Source organism: Lactuca saligna, chromosome 1 (genome assembly GCF_052625555.1).
Source record: "Lactuca saligna cultivar CGN05327 chromosome 1, ASM5262555v1, whole genome shotgun sequence".
Lineage (NCBI taxonomy): Eukaryota > Viridiplantae > Streptophyta > Magnoliopsida > Asterales > Asteraceae > Lactuca > Lactuca saligna.
In genome coordinates, this window is record NC_136417.1 from 69,887,573 (window position 1) to 69,911,600 (window position 24,028).

General features: G+C 38.1%; 1 protein-coding gene across 1 annotated transcript; it reads right to left on the reverse strand.

Annotated features, from left to right (window-relative positions):
* Nucleotides 1–21,209: 21,209 nt before the first annotated feature.
* LOC145039468 (APO protein 4, mitochondrial-like) lies at nt 21,210–22,882 on the reverse strand. Its single transcript, XM_078987525.1, has 3 exons — nt 22,779–22,882; nt 22,176–22,431; nt 21,210–22,042 (listed from the first exon to the last, which is right to left on the reverse strand). Exons 2-3 carry the CDS (start codon nt 22,427–22,429, stop codon nt 21,316–21,318), a joined length of 981 nt encoding a protein of 326 aa, XP_078843651.1. The 5' UTR covers nt 22,430–22,431; nt 22,779–22,882; the 3' UTR covers nt 21,210–21,315.
* Nucleotides 22,883–24,028: the final 1,146 nt, after the last annotated feature.

The following is a 24,028-nucleotide window of genomic DNA, read 5'->3' on the forward strand; positions in this document are numbered from 1 at the left end:
GGAGTTTTCCCATTTTTCTGGATGTTATCTAAACACAACATGTTTGATAGTAAACACAACGTGTTGGGTCAACATGGACTGTTGACCTTGACCGTTGACTTTGACTTTGACCAAGTTTGACCTTGAGGGTATTTTGGGTATGATAGGATTTTGATGAATTTGGTCATTTGATGGTTGTAGGCATTTGAGTTGAGAGCTGAGATTCGGAGTCGAACCGTATCAATTATGTGATGCTTCAAAGGCGAGTGTTCCTCACTATACTTATTGTGTCAAAGGCACCAAGACCTCCCCTTTTTGGATTGTTATCCTGATTATTGCATGATTGAGTATTGTTGTGATCTGTTCGATCAATATTTTGGGATATAGGATGTTGTTATGTTGTAGCGATCTGTTAGATCGGTGTCCTAGTAGATATGATGATGCTATGTGATATGTAAGATATGCTTGTTGTTTATTCACTGGTTGTATTCTTGTTTGTTATGTATGCGTCGACATGGTTTGTGAGTGGTTGGGTTGAGGCAGGCATGCTTTGTGTGGAAGTCCAACATACCCAGGTCATCCTGGATAGACTGAAGGCCAATAGGGCGTACCAGTCAGGCCGAAGGCCTGAAGAACGTTCTAGATAGGCTGAAGGCCTGAGGTGGCGTACCGGTCATGATGTTGGTTATGTGAGCATACTTGATAGATTGTAGGCTGATGGGGCTTTCCAGTCAAACTGAAGGCTCTGTATGGATGTTGTTTGTTGATATATGTAATTTGTTTGTATGATGGTACTTTGGTGGAACCCACTAAGCTTCATGCTTACAGTTTTGGTTTATGGTTTCAGGTACTTCAGTGGATCGTATCAGGGTGAAGGCGTGATCGTACACATCCTCGTGTTTTTTGAACTTATGATTTTTGGGAAACTCTGATTATGCGAATGTTTTGGAAGCTATGTTGAAAATGATTCTAATTTTAAATAATGTATTGGTAACAATGATTTTTTGTAAACACTTTTATAGAAAAATGGTTGTTTTGAAAAGTTTAAATTTTATGAATTTTTATGGATGTTACACTTGATTAAGGTCAAAATCATTATTATTGTTATAATTAATAAATCTTATTTATTTGTTAAATTAGTTAATCGATAATTAGATGGGAAAAATCCTATAAATACATTTTTAATTCAATTAAAATTTTAATTACCCCACATTTATATATAATTAATTATTCTCATATTTATATTCTTATAAAAAGTTTCACTACTAGAAAAATACTCTTTAGTGACACGCATTGCGTGTTGTAAAAGGGTCAGATGACACACAAATGCGTGTCAAGGCACCCCCTTTCATAAAGGAAGATGACGCACATTTACGCGTGTTGTAAAAGGGTCAGATGACACACAAATGCGTGTCAAGGCACCCCCTTTCATAAAGGAAGATGACGCACATTTACGTGTCGTTACCTTACAGTGCACATTTATGATACACATTTACGACACGCAATGCATTTCAAGGAAGTCCCTATCATAAATAAAGATGACATACATGTTTTGGTGTCATAATTTTAAATGTTTTAAAGAATTCTATTTTTTTAATAGATTTACTTATTTTCAAATTAAAAACACATATAAAGTTTTTCTAATACAAAATAAAGTACCATACATAAGAAAGATAGTTCATTGCAAAAAAAATATAATATATCAAATACAAATAATCATTTCCATGGTAAATAAATATATAAATTGCTAATATTGTGTAATATTTATTATAAAAAAACAAAACACGCCATTAAAAGGAACATGTGAGTAAGTTCTCTTTTAATAGTCTTCATGAAAGCTTTAAGCCTTGTAGCTTCACCACTTGAAGATGAATCAACTTAATCATTTTTGACTCTTTTGCAACTTCACCACTTGAAAATACACTGAAGTACATTTTTGCTTCTTGCATCAAACCATTTGCCTTCTCAACAATGAAATGTTTGAAAAGGTCTCCCCACTACTTGTTTGACCATAAGAAAATATAGTTGCTACAAACCAAGGAGAGTAAATCTATAAAACATATATAACGATTTTCAAGATAACAGAAAATAAATTAACTGGCCATTAGAAAAAGCTAGCAAGTAACATTGATACCCATTAGAGTAGATAGGGTAAGAGATTCAGCCCAGGTGGAGGAATGTTCTATTCCATTCCTTTATGGCAAACAAAAATGATTTTTTTTCACTCCACCATAATACTACATACAATTACCTATTCGTTTACTTAGTCTGTTAAAGAAGATGATTCCATCACTAAGCTGCCACAGTGTTTTATTTGTTGAATATCTTGAGAAACATTTTTTTATTGATAAAATTTGATTTACTCTAGAGACAAGGGTAAAACAATCATTTTACTTTTATTAAAACCCTATATAGCACCCGATTCATACCATCTGTAAACAAGTAAAAACTATGTACATACTTTATATGGGAAAACTGACTGTCATGCATTCCCCTCCCCACATAGATTCTTGATTGTAGAGAATTAGAGAAAAGAGAGATGAAAGAGATAAAGTTGTGGGTAAAAGAGTAAAAATGGAACTTCAATAATAAATATTATATAATATACCTGCGACCACCATAGGAATAATCTGACAATAATCCAATTAAAGTTATCAATTCATGTTCAAGGCATAGGAAATATAAATAAACCTACTGCTAGTAAATTTGACAGCAAGTATAAAGCCATTGCCATAATATATAAAGGAGGAATGCCTTTTCAATTATCAAGAAAAGAACTATAACTTTTTAGTTGCCCAAAAAGTAGTGCATTCGGATACATTATGATTTACATACAAATTAAACAAAATATGTATAAGAGTGAGATCTTTAAACAAAATATGTATAAGACTAATAACATCTTCATTTGACTAATCTAATGTACACTTGTTTTTTAATGGTAGGTTTGAACAGTCTTAAAGCCAATTGGTATATCATATACCTTCAAAATCCTTGCAAGTTCATAATGTTTGTAAGAAATTACAAATTTACATACAACAATTAAAAGAGTTGGTTATTTATGAAATGTACTCCAATCATTTATGCTCGTGTACTCTCCATGGTATTGCCATTTGACTCGACGATATGTTTTAGAAGATGAATTTTGCCAACTTTGTAGTCAATTTTCCAAACTCAATTTAGGAAATTTTCTTAAGTATTATTATTCACATAAAGAATAGAAGAGAAATAAATTTACTTGATAGAAACTTGTCCACCAACTTGTCCAAACCTTAGTAGAACCTTTGAATACAAATCCATTAATGTGAAGAGCATAAATGCTATTAAATCATAATAAACAATAAACAAAAAATGATTCGAGTAACATAAATGCTTGAGTTTTAACAAAGTTGTTCAAACATTTCACCTTATAAGTTTTAGTACCATCAATTGGTTAGAGAATTATACATAAGGATCACTGGAAAGCACAAACCCAAGAATTATAACCTTATCAATTATGTTGGCTGAAATTGTTGTCCCGTGTACCCAAAAAAATATTAGAAGCTAAAAATTCTCATCATATAATGCAATTTTCTTACAAACAAGTAACAAATCCAAGAATTATACCCTTTTCAACTGATATAAAGAAGCCATGAACACACCGTATTGAAAAAGCATCTGAAGTATAAACAAATTAAACTTGAATTCTAACTTAATATTCCAAATTCTACTAACCAGCAACATCAGTTATATTGGGCAAAAGTCATCATCAATAAATTAGAATCGATATTGCACAATACACCATCTACTTTTTGCTAAGATAATAACCAAGTAAGAACAACATCCGGAGATAATATGCGATAAAATTGAGGGTAAATCAAATGGTGGGCATATACTCCCACCCACTTATTGGAATTGTAATAGAGAAGTAAAAAATGTATGGTAAGAACAACATGTGGAGATAATATGTTTGTGTTCTCTCTTAAGTTATTAGAGATGAGAGAGAAGCAATGGGCTTTATGCCTATTATCGTGTGACAACCCGAAAATTTTTGCTTCATGATAACCCGTTCCCATCAGCAAAACCCGTCTATCCTTCAATTTTTCCGTTAACATTTTGGATTAGATCATTTAATTTAAGACTATTATAATGACCTGGTGAGTGTCCAAACCCATTAGAAACACATGAAAACACCCCAAATTATTAATTGGAAAACTTTTAGTTTCGACCGCGTCGGGTTACGACAACTTAATCGGGTACAACCAAAAGCCCCATTTAACGTCAGTATCGGGTAGAATTCTACCAAGCCTCGAACCCAAACCCTATTTAAAGTTGAGTGGGCTTCATTTGAAGCTTTTCCACTCTCTCTCTCTACTCTCTCTCTAAAAACTCAATCTTGGATCCAAAAAATACCTATTTCAAGCCCCAAATTGGTATGTAATCCTTCCTAACTCATAGTATAACACATTTAGCTTTCAAATTCGTGCTTAATTCATGAAATAGGACCAAAAACATGTGTTTACGGCCCAGGAACACCCTTGGGCCGCAAACACACATAGATGGGGTTTTTTTAGCCTAAAACCCTTCCAAACCACTTTTGGAGCTTAGATATGACTTAGGGGCTTACAATACTGGACTTACAACACCAAAACCTTAACATTTGAGGGGTAAACATGAGTTTACGGCCCAAGAACATGCTTGGACCGTAAACACCATTTCTTAGGCTGTGAACACCTTTTAAGGTGTTAAAGTGCCACTTAAACACCTCCTAAGCCTTGGAATAATGTCTAGAATCATACACCATTGTGTTAGGGAACTTAAACATGCAAGAAACCATCCCCTAGGGAGATTACAGCTATAAACCCCACAAGGAATGGTTCCTGGGCCGTAAACTCCTATAAGGTGGTCAAATGATGCCCTAACTTCCTTCCATGGCTTGTACTTTGGACTAGAAACACTTGTGATTGACCTAGGACCACCAAAACACACTTAGAATGGGTACATAAGAGTTTACGACCGTAAACTCCTAGTTTACTGCCGTAAACTCCTCAAATGGTCCTTATGTTGTTCAAATTCGATTCCAATGCCTTAATTCTAAGCCTAGCATCAACCCACAAGAGTTATAAGACCATTAAGCACCCAAGAACACCTCCACCATGAATTTACAACCGTAAACTCATGGGGACATGGTCTTAGTGCTGAAAACTCCGATAGGAATTTACTCTTGAAGAGCAAACTCCATATTCAAGCCATACACACCCTTAGATGCTATCTGGGTCACTCCTAACACTTGGAATGAAGTGTTTTCGCGTCTCAGAGTGTATTGTATTATCTAATTAGTAGTTCAAAGTCTAATTAGATACAATTATGTATTTCCTCATATTACCTAGGAACCTCGCACACGTTCAAGCCCTGAACTTTCGTTTAACATCCTAGCCGACGCCTTTCTCGACCGGTGAGTTCATACCCCTACACCTTTTTCCGTGTTTTCAATGTTTTCGGAGGGGGGGGGGGATACAAGCAAAAGTACAAGAATATCTTGTCCTCAAACTTATTATCTCAATTGAAATGTTTCTTATTTCATATACTTTTAACACTGGAAACCGTATTAACCAACTGTTTGACTTGTAGAGTTAGTTTTCAAACTAATTGCAAACCGTATTATATAGTGTTATATTGTGTATTTTACCAATGATTTTCCACTTCATTTATGTTAAAATCATTAACTTAGAACTTTAGAACACGTCCTCGGTAACACGCCACAGAGATACGCGAGTGGAGGACCCCCTTTGTAACCAGAATCACAAACAAGATTTTCCGCATTATTACTTGTAAATTTGTTAATCTTAATAATTGGAGACACATCTTCGGAAACACTCCACAGAGATACGCGAGTGGAGGAACGCCCCCGTATAGATCTATATGGGATTGACAACCCCACACCTGGTTGCTAGCTACAGTCGAACCGAAAGGTTCAAGGGTGACAAAAGTCATAAAATGATATTGGACTTCATATTGCCATATCTAGCCTATCGTATGGTTATGGAACTCGTAATTTAGATAACAAAGATTTACATATTGGTAATAATGAAATTAGTAAGCTAATAATTTTAAGAATTAGTTTACTTCCCACATTATAGTTTTATATATGTGTTAAAACTAAAATACATTTCAAGGATAACCAGGCTTTCAGGAAACTTCACACAAACACTTTAAGTATGGTAGATACTTGTTCATTACATTCAGAATCAGTAACCATCCACAAACTTTTAAGGAAAAATAAGGGTTTTTCCTGGAATAACAGAACTCGTTTTTAACTAGATCATGTAGTAACCAAACTTTGTAACAAATGGATTAACAAACTTTACTTATAAGAAAATATGAGATTTTCTTGGATAACGACTTTTTCAGAAAACTAAAGGAAACTTGTTCATTTTCAGAAACAAACCGCCTATGAACTCACCAGCTTTATGCTGATTTTTAAACTTCTTGTATTCTCAGGTTCTCCTTAGACAGGTATCCCGCGTCCTTTTGCAGAAGACGGAGCAGATGGAATTCACGTCCTTACTTTTGTTTAAACTTAGGTATCTATAAAACATGTATTACCTTGCTTTTCTACTTTCAAACAAACGTAACAATTCTATGTAATGTAATGTTTTGTGTTTACTATGTGTGATACTTTACATGACGTCCTCCGCCCCGGAACGTTTCTGCCATCGGTTTCGAAGTGTGACATATCAACTCACCAGTAACACCAAACTTGAAAATTAATATATGTAGTCTTGGAAGAGAGAATGAAGTACACCGACTTTATTATTATTAGTTAAGATGGTGGTGGAACATATGCCTCCTCCAAGAAACGTACACGCAATAGCCATGGATGGCTCGCTTGTTTGAGGCGATGAATAGGAAACCGAAGGGAAACCTCGTTCAAAGTCTTGTACTGATCCATAAATGTCGTCATGAGAGAATCATGAAGTATGGGAAGAAGAAAATGAGGCGGTGTGAGGGAAGCATATATGTTAAAACTTTTCTCCCATCTTTGAATAAATGAAATAAGAGATGTTCTTACATGTTCAAATATGTTGACAATCTCGAAGGTTCATCCCTTTATCACTAAGGATAAAAAGATCATCAAGAGAATTCTCTAAAGGTAAAAAAAATGCAATTTGGGCATTAGATGGAATGTCGATGTAGGTAAATGTTGACTTAAGCCATATAAATCACACCAAAGGGGTGGGCGAGGTGGAGGGGAAACGATTTTCAGTGTAATATAGAGGAGGTTACATTGATCCCTAGAAATCACAATACATCAAGAAAAATGAAGAAAATAAGAGTGTGTTTGAGAATGATGTATGCTTTTGTTCTGGATGTATAACAGAGATGGCATCGAGAACATAACTGTCAGGTGTGGATTAAATTTTTAAGGTTCAATGGTGGTGGCGATGGCTTAGGGTTTGCAGGGAGAAAAGGAGATCTGGAGGAGAAAGTACAAAGCGGGCTAGTTTAAAATTTTAAAAGTTTAGAGGTTTTCATTTCCCCCCTTTAAAAACGTGCGTTTGAGTAAAAAAATTATAAAGTGACATTTGTAGATGACATGCATTTGATAAGTGCCCTTTGTGTTTGTATTTTTTTGTTGGACGTTAATTTTAGGGCATGCACAAATATGTGTCATCTATCCTTCAAATTTTGCGAAGTTGACATTATTTTTAGGACACACAAAAATTGTGTATCGTAAATCAGTGCGTGTCATTGTTCACATGTCATTAAAGGGCTATTTTCTATTAGTGTTTGAAAAGAAATAATGTTTTACACCATTGTTGTGTCAAGTGTGATTGGCAAACTTCTACCATCATGGAAAGACTTAAAACATAACTTGAAACATCAAAAGGATCAACTATCTATGGTTCAACTTGGTAGTCATTTGCACATTGAAGAATCTTTTCATGCTCAAGAAAGTGACAATAACAAAGGAAAAGTTGAATTTGGACATATCTCGGCCGATATGCTTGAAAACAAACCAAGGAATCCGAAAAACAAAGGACATGTAAAACTCAAGAAAGAGCATGTCCCAAATAACTCTAATAGAAATAAAAAGGGAGTTGGTTTGTTGGAGGTGATTCAAATTGGGACATTGAAAGCGTGATTGTCATGTAAATCTAGGCAACAATGGTGCTGGAAACAATGGATCCAATATAAATGGAAATAGATCTAAGGACCAAGTTAAAGGGGGTAAGTTATTGATTAAATTTGATAATTTTAATTAAAATTGTGTTTATTATGTTTCGCTTATTTTTGAATCATTTTATGCATAGGATGAAGATGTTTCTTGATGGATCGACTCTAGAGCAACAAACCATGTATGAAATGATGAAAGATTATTTGAAACATTAATGCTAATTAAAGATGGATCTGTGTTGCGCATGTGATAGAATTCTTTGAAACCTATTTGTGATGTTGGTGTTGTTAATCTTGAATTTACTCCTTGAAAGATTGTTAGACTGTTTAATGTTTTGTTTGTTCCTAAGATATGTAAGAATCTTTTTAGTGGTAATTGTTTGAATGCTGATGGTTTTAAACAACTTTATGAATCGGATAAGTATATCCTATCCCGAGGTGGAATGTTTATTGGTTTTGCACTACTAGAAGCAACCCTTTTAATGTTACATGTTGCATTCCATAAAGGGGTACATATGACATGAAAATGAGTGTCATTACCACCTCTATCATAAAGGAAGACGACACGCATTTGCATGTCGTAAGCTTTTGACACACATTCACGACATACATTATGTAAAGCCCTCGTGGTAAAGGAAAACGACACATACTTTTGTGTGTCATAATTTTTAATGTTTTAAAAAAATGTTACTTATACATTTACTAGTTGTACCATCCCGGAATAGCAAGAGTAGAGTTGAAGGACTAAAAGTGTAAATTTTGAAGGGCAACTCGGTGAGTCCATGGATGGACTCGGTGAGTAGGGTCGCGACTTTGGTCGCGAGTCAAGTGCCCTACTCGGCGAGTCCAAAGATGGACTCGACGAGTAGGTGCTGAGTGGAGAAAACCCTAAATCCGGGGAATGAGCCCTATTTAAAGAACATTATATCCTCTCCCCAGCCTCTTTGATCCCCCTTGAAGTCTAGAAACCCTAGAAAGCGTGATTGTGGAAGATTGGAGTGCATTTGGAGCTTGGGGAGGTGTTTGTTGAAGAAATCTTGAAGAAGAAGAGGCTTAGATCAAATGGCTTTGCTTGGATTCGAGTTTCATTGCAGTTGGGGCATTCTTTTGAGGTAATATCTCGTTCTTGGGCTATCACTCATGTGGATTCATCATTTTGGGGTTTATGGGGGAGCTTATCTTTGTATGATTTAGAGTTTGGAGGTTAGATCTGAGGTTGCTACCTCAGATCTGGGATGGGGAAGGCCTAGAGAACATTAAAGTCCCTGTGTTTGAGTGCTTAGTGAAGCCATCATGTCCCAAACCCTAGCTCTAAAGTGAATAAAGCCTAGATCTCTTTGGATTCACGTAAAGTTTGCCACTTTATGTGATGGATGGATTGTAGGAGGCTAGATCTATGTTTTGGATCAATTGCATGGCCTGGAATGCTTCTGTATGGATTCAGACCGGTGGTACTCGGCGAGTCACATGGGTGGACTTGACGCGTTGCTTGAAGATGAGCTAGAACTCGACGAGTTGGATGAACAACTCGGCGAGTAGGTTGAAGATAGCCTTAGACTCGGCGAGTCTTGTCGAAGAGTCCCAATATTTTCTGGTTGAGTCGAGAATCGGTGAGTCAAGGGATGGCTCGGTGAGTTGGGTGCGAGTGGACTCAGAGTTGTTGGACTCGGCGAGTCTCGGGGTGACTCGGCGAGTTGGGTCGCGGAGTGAGGGAAGTTCTGAGCATAGGGACTCGGCGAGTCATCGGGTTGACTCGGCAAGTAGAGTCAGTCAGGGGTTGACTTTGACTTTGTCCAAGGTTAACCAGTTGTCTTCCAGGGGTATTTTGGTAATTAAGGGTATATATTGAGTTGAGTGTTTTGGTGTTCAGTGGAGGAGTTCGTGTCGGAGTTCGGAGCAGCGGGATCTTATCCTTTTAGCCGGCAGTTTCGAGGTGAGTTATCCTCACTATATCAACAGGGTCTAAGGCACCAAGGCCGGCCCTTTTATCGGATTGAGATCCGGGTATCTGTTGTTATGTTATTGTTTTGATATGTTTGCATCCTAGTAGTTAGGATGGTATTCGTTAGGGACCTGGTTAAGATCGGTATCCTCGTATTTAGGGTGAGGCTATGCTAGTGACCGGTTAGGTCGGTATCCTGTTAGAGTATGTTGTGATATGTGATCTGCTTGATCGGTTGCCTGAATATGAATTGTTATGTGATTGTTGTTTATGTGCACATGGATGTTTGGACTGGAGTTGGGTTGAGGCGGGTCCTGCTTCGTGCTGTAGGCCAAGATACCCAGGGCAGACCGGTTATTCCAAAGGCCCAGCGACCGGTCCGGATAGGCTGTAGGCCCCATGAGGGCGGACCAGATGTGCCGAGGCTCGAAGAGTGGACCAGGCCGACTGAAGGCCCGATGCGGGCGGACCAGTCATACTGTAGACTCAGAGAGTGGACCAGGTGAGTTGAAGGCCCAGTGCGGGCGGACCAACCACACTGCAGACTCGAGGGACATGATTGGACATGGAGGGTGGACCAGGTGGACTGAAGGCCCTACAAGGCGGACCAGTCCCACCGTAGACTCGATATGCATGGCTGTTCTGTGATTCGTTATGAGATAGCATGTTATGGGTATGGTATATGTGGTTGGTATTTTGGGGGTATCTCACTAAGCTTTCGGGCTTACAGTTGTGGTTTAATGTTTTTCAGGTTCTTCAGGATACTGTGGCAAGGCGAAGGCGTGATCGTACCGCTCCTCGTGATTTTGTAGCAATGTGATTCTGGGAATACTCTAAATGATTTGTATTGAAAACCTTTTTGTAATAATTTAATGAAATCGGGTTGTTTTTGAAAATTTTAAATTGGTTGGATTTTTCGGTCGTTACAAGTTGGTATCAGAGCCTTGGTTTGAGTGAATTGGAGGAACACTTGTGTGACTCTAGTCTCAAATCGAGGAGGCTTTTCAAAAGAGAATTTAAAATAGTTTTCAAAATAAGTAAAGGATGACGCGGAAGTACGATCAGCCGGAGCCAGTAAGTAACCCCAAAATACCATACATGATATTTGTTTTATTAAGCTTTGATAGAACAGCATGCTAGAGTTAGGCTAGGGATCTTCAGGATTTCTTGATGTGTTGCCTGATTTATGATGCCTGCTAGCCTAGGGTTTTCTTGTGAGAGATTTCTAGTGTTCCTCTAGTTGTGAGGATAGAGCGTTGTTACGTATGTTTTCGCTAGGGTGTTGTGGAAGTACTTCATACAAATATGGGTAGGTGTGGAAGGTAGTATGGGCCCGTACTACTGAAAGCACAGGAACCATACACGTATCAGGGAAACCATGACCTCTAGGGTTGGGTTGAGAGTTGGTTCCCGGGATAGTGGGAAGTGTCTGAGATTTTTGGTGGTTTATTTTCAGTATGGAGATTTCAGGGCATGCTGGGAGTGGATGCGGGTCAGGATCAGGAGCAGGAGAGGGAGTTCCAGGTGGGTCCGTACCGCCCGAGGTTGTCAGTCAGATGAGTACGCACGAGTTGGATGCGAGGATTCGTGAGATCCTGCATGATAAGGTTGCTGCATTGTTTCGGGCTGAGCTGCCGGAGTTGTTTGGGTCGATCAAGACCGCCATGGTGGAGTATTTTGATGAGCGTTATGCGGCTCTCATGGAGACAGCTGCCGCAGCGGCTACAACGGCTGTAGCAGAGGCAGGGGAAGGAGCTAGTAGAGGTTTTCAGTATCGGGACTTTGATAATACGAAGCCTCCCACCTTTGATGGAGTTCAGGATCCGATCGTTGCTATGAGATGGTTGTTAGACGTGGAGGGATATTTCTTCATGTGTTCATGCCCTGCTGATCAGAGGGTGAGGTGCGCTCTGAACCTGTTAAGGCTCGGGGCAAAGGATTGGTGGAGGTTGACCACGGGGTCATATTCGGATGCGTAGAGGGCTGTGGTTTCTTGGGATCAGTTTAGAGAGATGTTCAACACTCGTTATGTTCCGCAGGTCGAGAGGGAGAGGTTGGCTCAGAAGTTCCTTGAGCTGAAGCAGGAGTTGGAGTCGGTGACGGAAATCACCAGGATGTTTACTGAGAGGGCGATGTTTTGCCCTGAGTTCGCTTCGGAGCAGGCTCAGATGTCCCGATATCTGAGTATGCTCAAGAGAGACATCAGACAGTTTGTGTCCGCGCAGAGGTGCGAGACCTTGTTGGAGTTACAGGAGGCCACCAGGCGGTATGAGTTAGAGATTGAGTTGCAGTTGCAGTTGCGTGAGCTGAGGTAAGCTTCGGTTCAGTCACAGCCGGCGACGAAACGGTCTAAGACCGTTGATTCCAGGATGGGAGATCAGGGCAGCCACGTTTTTGGAAAGTGTGGGAGGGGTCACGCCGGAGTTTGTCGGTCTGGTGGTACATGCCGCAAGTGCGGAAAGGAGGGACACTATGCGCGGGATTGTCGGCAGTCAGTGTCGGTTTGGGATTTGAGGATATGTTATCATTGTCATCAGGTTGGACACTTGAGGGTCAATTGTCCACAGCTTGCTGCAGGACCGGTGCAGGCTCCAGCACCGGCCATGTTGAGGATCACAGGTGGAGGTCAGGGTGGAGCGGAGACCTCAAGGGCTTAGGGTCGTGCTTTTCAGCTTGCAACAAAGGAGGTTCGAGCAGTGTCGGATGCAGCTGCGGGTATGTTTCTTTCTTGTTGTCTTGTTTATTATGATTATTGTGGAGTATCGTTTATCTACTAGTCTCGTTGGGTGGTTTTCGTTTTGGTATTCCGTTGATCCTTGAGGGTTTGGCATGGGTATGGGTTAGTATTTCGGGTTTTCGCTGGTTATATTTTGTGAGGATCATTGGTGGATACGGCGTTGGTTTGAATGCCGGGTAGCATCTGCAGTCTGAGGAATGGATATTTGAAGATTGGGTTTCTTTCAAGCGGGATGATTGGTGTGGAAATGTGTTTTTGCGAAGGTTGCTAGTGCTAGTGGGAAGCAGTTTGAGTATAAATGTGGGTTTTGTGCAAGGTTATCTTGGGAGGTCGATGATAGCGACCGGGGAGTTGGTAGTCAGTGCCTTAAGTGGGGGAGAATTGGAGAGTTCTCTGGAGGATCGATGAGTATGAAAGGTTGTTTACCTGCATGAAATTCAGTAGTGTCTCGGCCAACCAAGGGCATTGGTTGGTATGAGTAAATGGCAGGTGTGCGGGGCGGGATACAGACCAAGAGCTTAATTGTGCAGGGCCTGGGATCAGGTCGGGATCGAGTATGTATGATGGAGATAGAGTTCGGAACCCCTGGGGGGCTAGAACAGTATGCATGTGAGGTTTTCCCGGAGAGGTAACTCGGAATGTTGATCGCTAGTTGAGCGGTCCGGATACACTGAAGGCCAATAGGCGTACCAGTCAGGCCGAAGGCTCGGTGAATGGTCCAGCTAGACTGAAGGCCCTGGAGGGCGGTGCAGGTCTACTGAAGGTAATGAGAGTGGTCCAGTTTGACTGAAGGCCTAGTAAGGCGGTCCAGTCATGCTGAAGACTCTGCATGTGTCGTTAGATCAGTGCGAGGTAATGGATTGAGTATGTCGTGATATGATAGCGTTGCAAGGTCTGGCCCCAGATATTGATCGCAATTAGTGAAGGTAGTGCATGAACTTGAGAGTCTTCTCGAGTGGATTCAGTATGTATGGTGCATGGGATAGCGGTTACGCTATAAAGAGGTAGTGTAGCGTTGGGTGAGCACCGTAGTACTTATCGTGGTGACAAGGCGGTCGAGTGGTTTTCCTTGGTAAAAAAAAGGGAGGAATGTAATTCCGAAGGGGAGTGCAAATTCACGGAAGTGAAAGCGGAAATGTAGAGTTATGATCAGAGTGGTCCGATGGTGGTCATTGAGCAGCGTGTGTGGCGGCGGTTTGGGATGACATCATGAGGGGATGTCTGTTGGGGTCGCAGAAGGGATTTCCGAGACTGTAAAGTCAAGGGGCTCGTAAAGGATGCAGATATGGGGTTTTGGATTCCCAGCTTGATTTCGGTAAAGGATTTGTGTATCAGTGGTTCATCCTGAGGGATGTATTGAGGGTCGTTAGAGTGATGGGTATCCTAACCCGAGGGTGCTAGAGCTAGTTCAGCATGTGCATGCGATTGCAAAAAGAGAACTCATGGGAGTTGCTCTGAAGAGTGTGTCTTTCTATCAGCATGGAATGGATAGAGTTGGACTCGGATCGGGAATCGGGTGGTGCATAGTTATTTATAGCTCATATGGGTCGATTAATGTTTGTGATTTGGAGCAGTGATGCATCATGGGTGGTACTCAGTTGTTTTGTGTGTTTATCAGAGGGTAAAGCCAGTGCCCGGTTTGAGACAGTGGTCAGGACACCGCAAGGAAGGATAAAATGAGTTCGAGTTTCGATGAGTATGCCTTGAGGGACCTGGTCCGGTTAAGGCCAGGTGGCGTGTTGTGGGAGTATTTTTGGAGATGAGTTGTCATAGGCTTCGAGGACGAAGCCTAATTTAAGTGGGGGAGAATTGTAACATCCCGGAATAGAAAGAGTAGAGTTGAAGGACTAAAAGTGTAAATTTTGAAGGGCAACTCGGCGAGTCCATGGATGGACACGGCGAGTAGGGTCGCAGCTTTGGTCGCGAGTCAAGTGGCCTACTCGGCGAGTCCAAAGATGGACTCGGCGAGTAGGTGCTGAGTGGAGAAAACCCTAAATCCGGGGAATGAGCCCTATTCAAAGAACATTATATCCTCTCCCCAGCCTCTTTGATCCCCCTTGAATTCCAGAAACCCTAGAAAGTTTGATTGTGGAAGATTGGAGTGCATTTGGAGCTTAGGGATGTGTTTGTTGAAGAAATCTTGAAGAAGAAGAGGCTTGGATCAAAGGGCTTTGCTTGGATTCGAGTTTCATTGCAGTTGGGGCATTCTTTTGAGGTAATATCTCGTTCTTGGGCTATCACTCATGTGGATTCATCATTTTGGGGTTTATGGGGAGCTTATCTTTGTATGTTTTAGAGTTTGGAGGTTAGATCTGAGGTTACTACCTCAGATCTGGGATGGGGAAGGCCTAGAGAGCATTAAAGTCCCTGTGTTTGAGTGCTTAGTGAAGCCATCATGTCCCAAACCCTAGCTCTAAAGTGAATAAGGCCTAGATCTCTTTGGATTCACGTAAAGTTTGCCACTTTACGTGATGGATGGATTGTAGAAGGCTAGATATATGTTTTGGATCAATTGCATGGTCTGGAATGCTTCTGTATGGATTCAGACCGGTGGTACTCGGCGAGTCACATGGGTGGACTCGACGAGTTGCTTGAAGATGAGCTAGAACTCGACGAGTTGGATGAACAACTCGGCGAGTAGGTTGAAGATAGCATTAGACTCGGCGAGTCTGTTCTTGGACTCGGCGAGTCTTGTCGAAGAGTCCCAATATTTTCTGGTTGAGTCGAGAATCGGTGAGTCAAGGGATGACTCGGTGAGTTGGGTGCGAGTGGACTCAGAGTTGTTGGACTCGGCGAGTCTCGGGGTGACTCGGCGAGTTGGGTCGCGGAGTGAGGGAAGTTCTGAGCATAGGGACTCGGCGAGTCATCGGGTTGACTCGGCAAGTAGAGTCAGTCAGGGGTTGACTTTGACTTTGTCCAAGGTTAACCAGTTGTCTTCCAGGGGTATTTTGGTAATTAAGGGTATATATTGAGTTGAGTGTTTTGGTGTTCAGTGGAGGAGTTCGTGTCGGAGTTCGGAGCAGCGGGATCTTATTCTTTCAGCCGACAGTTTCGAGGTGAGTTATCCTCACTATATCAACAGGGTCTAAGGCACCAAGGCCGACCCTTTTATCGGATTGAGATCCGGGTATCTATTGTTATGTTATTGTTTTGATATGTTTGCATCCTGGTAGTTAGGATGGTATTCGTTAGGGACATGGTTAAGGTCGGTATCCTCGTATTTAGGGTGAGGCTATACTAGTGACCGGTTAGGTCGGTATCCTGTTAGAGTATGTTGTGATATGTGATCTGCTTGATCGGTTGCCTGAGTATGAATTGTTATGTGATTGTTGTTTATGTGCACATGGATGTTTGGACTGGAGTTGGGTTGAGGCGGGTCCTGCTTCGTGTTGTAGGCCAAGATACCCAGGGCAGACCAGTTATTCCGAAGGCTCAGCGACCGGTCCGGATAGGATGTAGGCCCCACGAGGGCGGACCAGACGTGCCGAGGCTCGGAGAGTGGACCAGGCCGACTGAAGGCCCGATGCAGGCGGACCAGTCATACTGTAGACTTAGAGAGTGGACCAAGTGAGTTGAAGGCCCAGTGCGGGCGGACCAACCACACTGCAGACTCGAGGGACATGATTGGACACAGAGGGTGGACCAGGTGGACTGAAGGCCCTACAAGGCGGACCAGTCCCACAGTAGACCCGATATGCATGGCTGTTCTATGATTCGTTATGAGATAGCATGTTATGTGTATGGTATATGTAGTTGGTATTTTGGGGGTATCTCACTAAGCTTTCGGGCTTACAGTTGTGGTTTAATTTTTTTTAGGTTCTTCAGGAGACTATGGCAAGGCGAAGGCGTGATCGTACCGCTCCTCATGATTTTGTAGCAATGTGATTATGGGAATACTCTAAATGATTTGTATTGAAAACCTTTTTGTAATAATTTAATGAAATTGGGTTGTTTTTGAAAAATTTAAATTGGTTGGATTTTTCGGTCGTTACACTAGTTTTCAAATTAAATGAAAACTAATGTTACATAATACAAAATAACATATAATACACAACAAAAACATTTCACAATGTATAGTATGCCAAATACAGATAATCATTCTAATGCTAAATAAATACAATACATTTCTATGATAGTATATTGCTATTAAGAGGCTTTCCCTAACTATATAATATGATAGTAAATTTCTATTAAGGATGCCTTCATGTTTCACATATAATGTTAAAAAAATCCTTGGTGTCATTAGTTTGCTACCAGGTGCACCGGGTAAAAATGTTGAACTTGGTGTCATGGGTGGTTGTCCATCAGGTGTGAATACAAAGAAAGGGCTTAGAGCATTAGCCAAATGTAATAAATATGACATATCAATTAAAAAACACACTTATTTTTTGTATCAGGCCTCATGTTTTTCAACCTCTCATGCTCCTACTTGCTTTCTACAAATTCATGTGAGAGGTTCCTCTCTATTATGTTATTTAGTATCATACTAAAAAAACAAGTGATTCTCATTATTAATAAATTTTATTCTTAACTTTAATAAATCAATTAATGAACTTACTATTAAACAAATAAAGAAACTAACCTCATTGCACATGTTCTAGGTGTTAGAGATAACATTAAAGGGATGGGAGTTCTTTGTGCATGAAACAAAGAAACTTGTATTAATCACACAAAACCATATATGATCTATCTTATTCTTATGTATGTATGTTATTTCTAATATATATATATATATATATATATATATATATATATATATATATATATATATATATACACACACACACACATGCTGGATTAAGGTGTCTAAGATCATAACTAAATTAGTATAAAGCTGCAAATTAAAGCAAAGTCCTTTTTGGGTTGCCCTTAGAACTAGTAATTGACTAGAATGACCTTTGGAGAAAGATGTTGATTTATTGATTTATTACATGATTAGTAAATAACAATAAATGATTTGTTAATATATTATGAGTTTAATATATTAGTTAGAAATAGTATTATTTAATTAATAATTAATCGGAATTAATTTTGGGATTATTTGGATTATTTAAAAGTGTAGATACTTAAGTTGTAATTGTTGAATAGTTGAACAAGAGAGTTTTCAAAACCTTCCATGGGTCATGGACGGTTTTGGGGAGTTTTTTAATCGTTTTAGTTTAATCCTTAAAGATAATTAAAGAGTTGCATTACCAAATTTGAAATAATAGTATTATATTCAAATTAGGGTTTCCAAGGGTCTTTGTATCAGCTATAAATAGAGCCCATTGGTTCCTCATTTTCATTCATCACTTCTAACAAAAGAATAGCCGAAACTCTAACTCCTTCTCCTCTCTCCTTAAGTGTTTTAATTTCTAGGGTTTGGGTATAAACCATTAGAGGCATTGGATTTCTGGTGCTTGCTTTCCCAACCATTTGAAGAAAAGAATTGCTTTGATTATTTGTGATAATAATCAAAATGTATGTAAACCATTTAGCTTCTTCAGCAGCTTTGTCTAAAGCAACAAACTTTGCTTCCATTGTAGAATGAGTATTCACAGTTTGCTTAGATGATTTCCAAGAGATAGCAGCTCCACCAAGAGTGAACACATATCCACTTGTGGATTTTGCCTCAGAAGTATTGGAAATCCAATTTTAATCACAATACCCTTCAAGAACAGGAGGATATTTCGTGTAATGCAGTCCATAGTTCATTGTATGCTTTAAATATCTAAGCACTCTCACTAATGCATACCAATGATCTTTCCCAGGATTGTGGGAGTAACGACTCAATCTACTTACACTATAAGCCAAGTCCGGTCTAGTACAATTCATAATATACATTAAGCTACCGAGAACTTAAGTATATTCTATCTGAGCTACATTATTACCTTTATTCTTCTTTAGATGACTAGAAGCATCAAATGGGGTGACAACCGGCTTGTCATCATAGTGTCCAAACTTCTTGAGTACACTTTCAATATAATGGGACTGAGTAAGAGTATAACCATCTGGTCTTCTTTGAACTCTTACACCAAGGATCACATATACTACTCCCACGTCTTTCATGGAAAAGGAGGATTGTAGCATTTTCTTGGTTTGATTGATCACATCCAAATTAGTACCCATTATAAGCATATCATCCACATACAAGCATATGATGACATAAACATTCTTGTATTGTTTGACATAAACACATTTATCACATTCATTTATTCTAAATCCATTAGAGAGTAATGTGTTGTCAAACTTCTCATGCCATTGCTTTGGAGCCTGTTTTAGTCCATAAAGTGATCTAACTAACTTACAGACTTTGTTTTCTTGACCTTTAACCACAAACCCTTCAGGTTGATTCACACACACACACACACATATATATATATATATATATATATATATATATATATATATATATATATATATATCTTCATCTAGTTCACCATACAAGAAGGCAATTTTCACATCCATTTGGTGTATTTCCAAATTATGAATGGCTGCAATTGCTACTAATGTGCGAATTGACGCAATTCTTGTAACAGGTGAATAGATGTCAAAGAAGTCTTGACCCTCTTTTGACGATACCCTTTAGCTACTAAATGAGCTTTGTACTTCTCAATGGTACCATCATGTCTAAACTTCTTCTTGAATATCCATTTGTGCCCAATTGGTTTTTGCCCAGGTGGCAAATCTACCAATTTCCAAGTGTTATTTTGCACAATGGAGTCAATCTCACTTTTGATTGCCTCTTTCCAGTAAGGAGCTTCAGAGGAGTGTTTTTGATCTAATTAGTAAACAACTAGTAGGAGGCTTTTTAAGGGAGTATAAGTTTCCTCTTTCTTCTAATGTGGGACAAGTCCCAAAGAGAGTGTTTTCCATTTAACAAAGTTCCAACAATACCCCACATTTTCTATTCAAACTCCAAGAAAAATCAAAATAAATCATTGCGTGGAACTCTGAAGTTTGAAATAGGAGTGGTATGTGCTCTATATATATATATATATATATATATATATATATATATATATATATATATATATATATATATATATATATATATATATATATATATATATTACTAGGTTAACACATGTGGAAACCACGGTTAAGAAAAATAAAATTATTGATAATTTAAAATCATAATAAAATTATTGATAAAAATAAAATTATTGATAATCTAAAATCATAATAACTAATTTTAATATAATTGTGTTGCAACTTATAATATGTCGTTTTATATTTTATTAATATGACTAATTTTAATATAATTATTGATAATTTAAAATCTTAATATATTTTATTAATATTTCTTTACTATGTTTTATACCTTAATTAAAATTTTAACTTGATGTAAATGTAGCGGTGCCTTCATTTTCATTCTCAAAGAGGCTTTATCATGTGTTTCATACCTAATCTTGAACATATTTGAAATAATAACGTGCTTATGTTATATTTTCCTTTCTTAGGCATTTTCTTAAAAGAAACAGACTACAAGGATCAATTAAATAAAAAATAAAAGAAAAAACCACTACCATGATTATGTTCTTCTCTAACATAAACATTTAACTAATAGCTAAAAGCCATTAAGATTTAAAAATGTGTATAAGTAGATTAAAATTTGATATACTTTTTAGTATTAGTTCGCAAAGTGTCGTAAATATTAAAATTAGAAAACTTTGTAGTGCTTAATGTATTTCTTTTATAATGTTTAACGCTCTCGCTAATGTCACATTGCATTTTTAACTCAGAAAACGAAAAGCATGATAATAAAGGAGTATCTTACCATATCGAGTTAGTTTTTGAAGAGATGATCAATGTTGTACGTTAAAAATTCCATATCGCAAGTTTTTTTGTTTTCCACTCATGCTCTTTGCTTCTCATCTCGAGCTTTCTTTTTCTCATTCAATTTCTCCTTTTCAAAATTCAATCGAGTTTCAAAATTCAAATTCTAAATTTTGAAACTACTAGCGACCCATCGAACGATAGCCAAGTTGTTTAGTGGATGCCAAGTTGGCAATGGAACGGTTGCCATATTGCAAAAAGTACAACATAATGTCAAACCATTTGTGGCCAAAAATTAGGAAGTCAAAGGAACTCCCGAACATTTGAAAATGGATATATTGTAATGGAATACAATGGGCTACAAAATTGGTTGTTAAGATTGTTTTGGTTTGATGTATTCCTCTAGATCGCTAAGATTGTTTTGGTGGATTTTTCCTTAGTAAAAAGGTTACAAATATCTAATTTCACATACATAGAACAAAATTGAAACTTGAGTAATTAGAACAAAAAGTATAAAAACCACAAGTTAAACGATTATCAAACTTGATTACTATTTAGGCATTTCCCCTTTTTATACGACTTCCTTCAATAAGCTATATATGGGTTAATGTCAGTTATGAGAATGAAGGTATTAATGTCTTTTGCACAAACAAGACAAAAACTTTCATTTTCTTTCACAGTCTAAATCTAAGTCTCAGTCAGTCTGATATAAATCAAACACAGTACAACATGTTATGTAATGTCTTTAATGGTCGGTCTTAAATGCCACATCAGCAGATAACCCTTGAAGTTTCATCATACAATAATACTTAATCGGTGCCACCGCACCACCTTTCGTACACAAATCAACCACCGCGGGGGCGTGTCCGTAAAATGACCGCCACTTATCCTCAAGAACAACCGGATCTTGAGGCCTACGAAACCACACCACCTTTTCAGGCACCAAATCATCAACCTCGGCTTTTTTCCAAAAATGCCCTCCACGCCACTTCTCATACTTAAACACCCCACACAATCGCGCCTTATGTCCAGATGGGCCCACGTGAACCTCCGAACAATATTTACAAACTTTAGCCGAATAAACCATCATTAACTTTTGAACACCCGATCTAACCACCTCCCATGCCTTTAAAGTTCCTTCCGAAATTACCCTCAGATCATTGGGTGATAAAGATTCAGCATTTAAACATTCGATTTTGTTTCCGGATATACCCTCGTGGTCAAAATCAAAATCGGCACCTGCTTGGAGCGCGAGTTCAAGAATTGCGGGTATTCGGTTGTAATCGAATCGTTCATCGTGTTTGATCACGTTTTGGAACATGGTTTTTAGGTGGAATGTGTTTACAGGGACAAGAATGTCATTTATACCTCCTTTGATCCATTCGTGGGATTTGTTCTTGGAATGACGTTTATACCCATGGCAGGTTTTGATTGCGTGACCCTTTTCACCAATGTACACTTCTTGACAGAATCTGTAAGTGGACGATAGTGTATGTGTGTGTTTAATCAATCATCAAACCAATTGCATGTTTATTTTGAAGAAACAAAAGGTATAGAACAAGAAGATGAAGAAGAAGAAGACAGTGAATGAGAGATAGAGAATACTTGCAAGACCAGATGGGTATTACTTGGAGAAGAGTGGATACGCCTTGAATCAAAAGGCTTCTTGATCTTACGACATCATAAGCAACAGGGATCATGTCTTTTACTGGATAATATTTGGCTCGATTCTCGATCCTCTTCAGAATCATTGGCCTCAGTTTCTTAAAATCTATTTTTGGATTTGATCTGTAGTGTCGAGTGATCCCAATTAACCCTTGCTCCATGATTGTGTTACACCATAGTCTCGGATTCTTCATAGCTGCCATATATGTATATTATATCAAATGAGAAGCTTTTACAAATGTCTAATGGATATATACAATCATTCGAACCCTAGAAATTCCTTCGTCGGGATCAAATGAAGACTCTTTAACAATGGTAACATTCAATGTGATTTCTGAATTCAGTTCGCAATTGATCGAATTAGCGGTCAAATGAAACATGAAATTGATTTCATGATCAACAAACATCAACGAGATTAATGAGCATGAGGCAAAGGAAACACGGCCAGGTAAAAACAAATTAAAAAGCAGGAAATTAAGATACGTAGGAAAACCTCTAAACACAAATTAATGAAGAAAGATGAAGAGATTTCGATGTAGTTACTTGTGCTGGTGGTCGGATTTGGAGATTCGCTGCTGTGAATACGAAGACGATGAAGGTAGCTAGGTGTTGTGGACTTCTGAATCACCAATATCAGTTATCCAAATGGGCTTCAGTGCTCACCCAAAGCCCATTAACTGTACTGTTGTAGACTTGTAGTTATCTGAATGGGCTTCATTACTGACCTAAAGCCCGGTTAAGCCCATTGTACGTTCTCTTGTACAATATTTCACACAAATATGTATATTGTACAATATTTCACACAAATATATATATATATATATATATATATATATATATATATATATATATATATATATATATATATGGAAAAGTGAATATACCCTTAACGGTATATAAGCTTAGGTACCCAAACTCACCATACTACGTCGTTTTGTATTATATAATACATTCTAATTGTCTAATGGTCTTATAATATAACTTCTAACTTGATTTATTTCCATAATTTTTTATAAATTACACATTTATCTTCATCTTACATAATTTTCATTTTCAACTACAATATATGTAGCCTAATATGTGTTCGACAAAAAGATGTGATATAAGAGAAAGATAATAGTGAATTTCAAAAATCTTGACAGTAAATCAAGTTAGAGGTTCATGTTTAAGAAAATTATTATGAATATATTAAACAAAACGGCGTATTATGGTGTGTTTTGGTACCTAAACTTATATACCCTTAAGGGTATATTCACTTTTCCCATATATATATATATATATATATATATATATATATATATATATATATATATATATATATATATATATATATATATATATGCTGTGAAATATACAGAAAAATGTCATTATTATTCTGTTTTTATATTTTGAAAAATGTCATAAATATGCATTATACCACGTGAATGTGTTGAAATTTATATATGCGCTTGATATTAAACTTCCAGGGACGGGCCAAGACAATTGGAGGCCCGGGGCAAAATAAAAAAATGGGGCTCTTTCGAAAATTTTATGTATTCGTATATTACATTACTTTATACATACATAACAATACATTTAAATTCATACACAATATAATGGGAAAAACTAAAAATACAATGTTATTAGAAGTACAAAAATACTAAAGTCTCATCCCCTTTGTTTCTTCATTAACTTGTTCAGTTCTGTTCCTGTACATAAGTTGTTGACCTCCAACTGAAGTAGATTTATCATCGACAAAAAGTTGTTAGGTGAATTACTTAAATCCAGAATAGTTGTTGTTGTTAATACCCTGG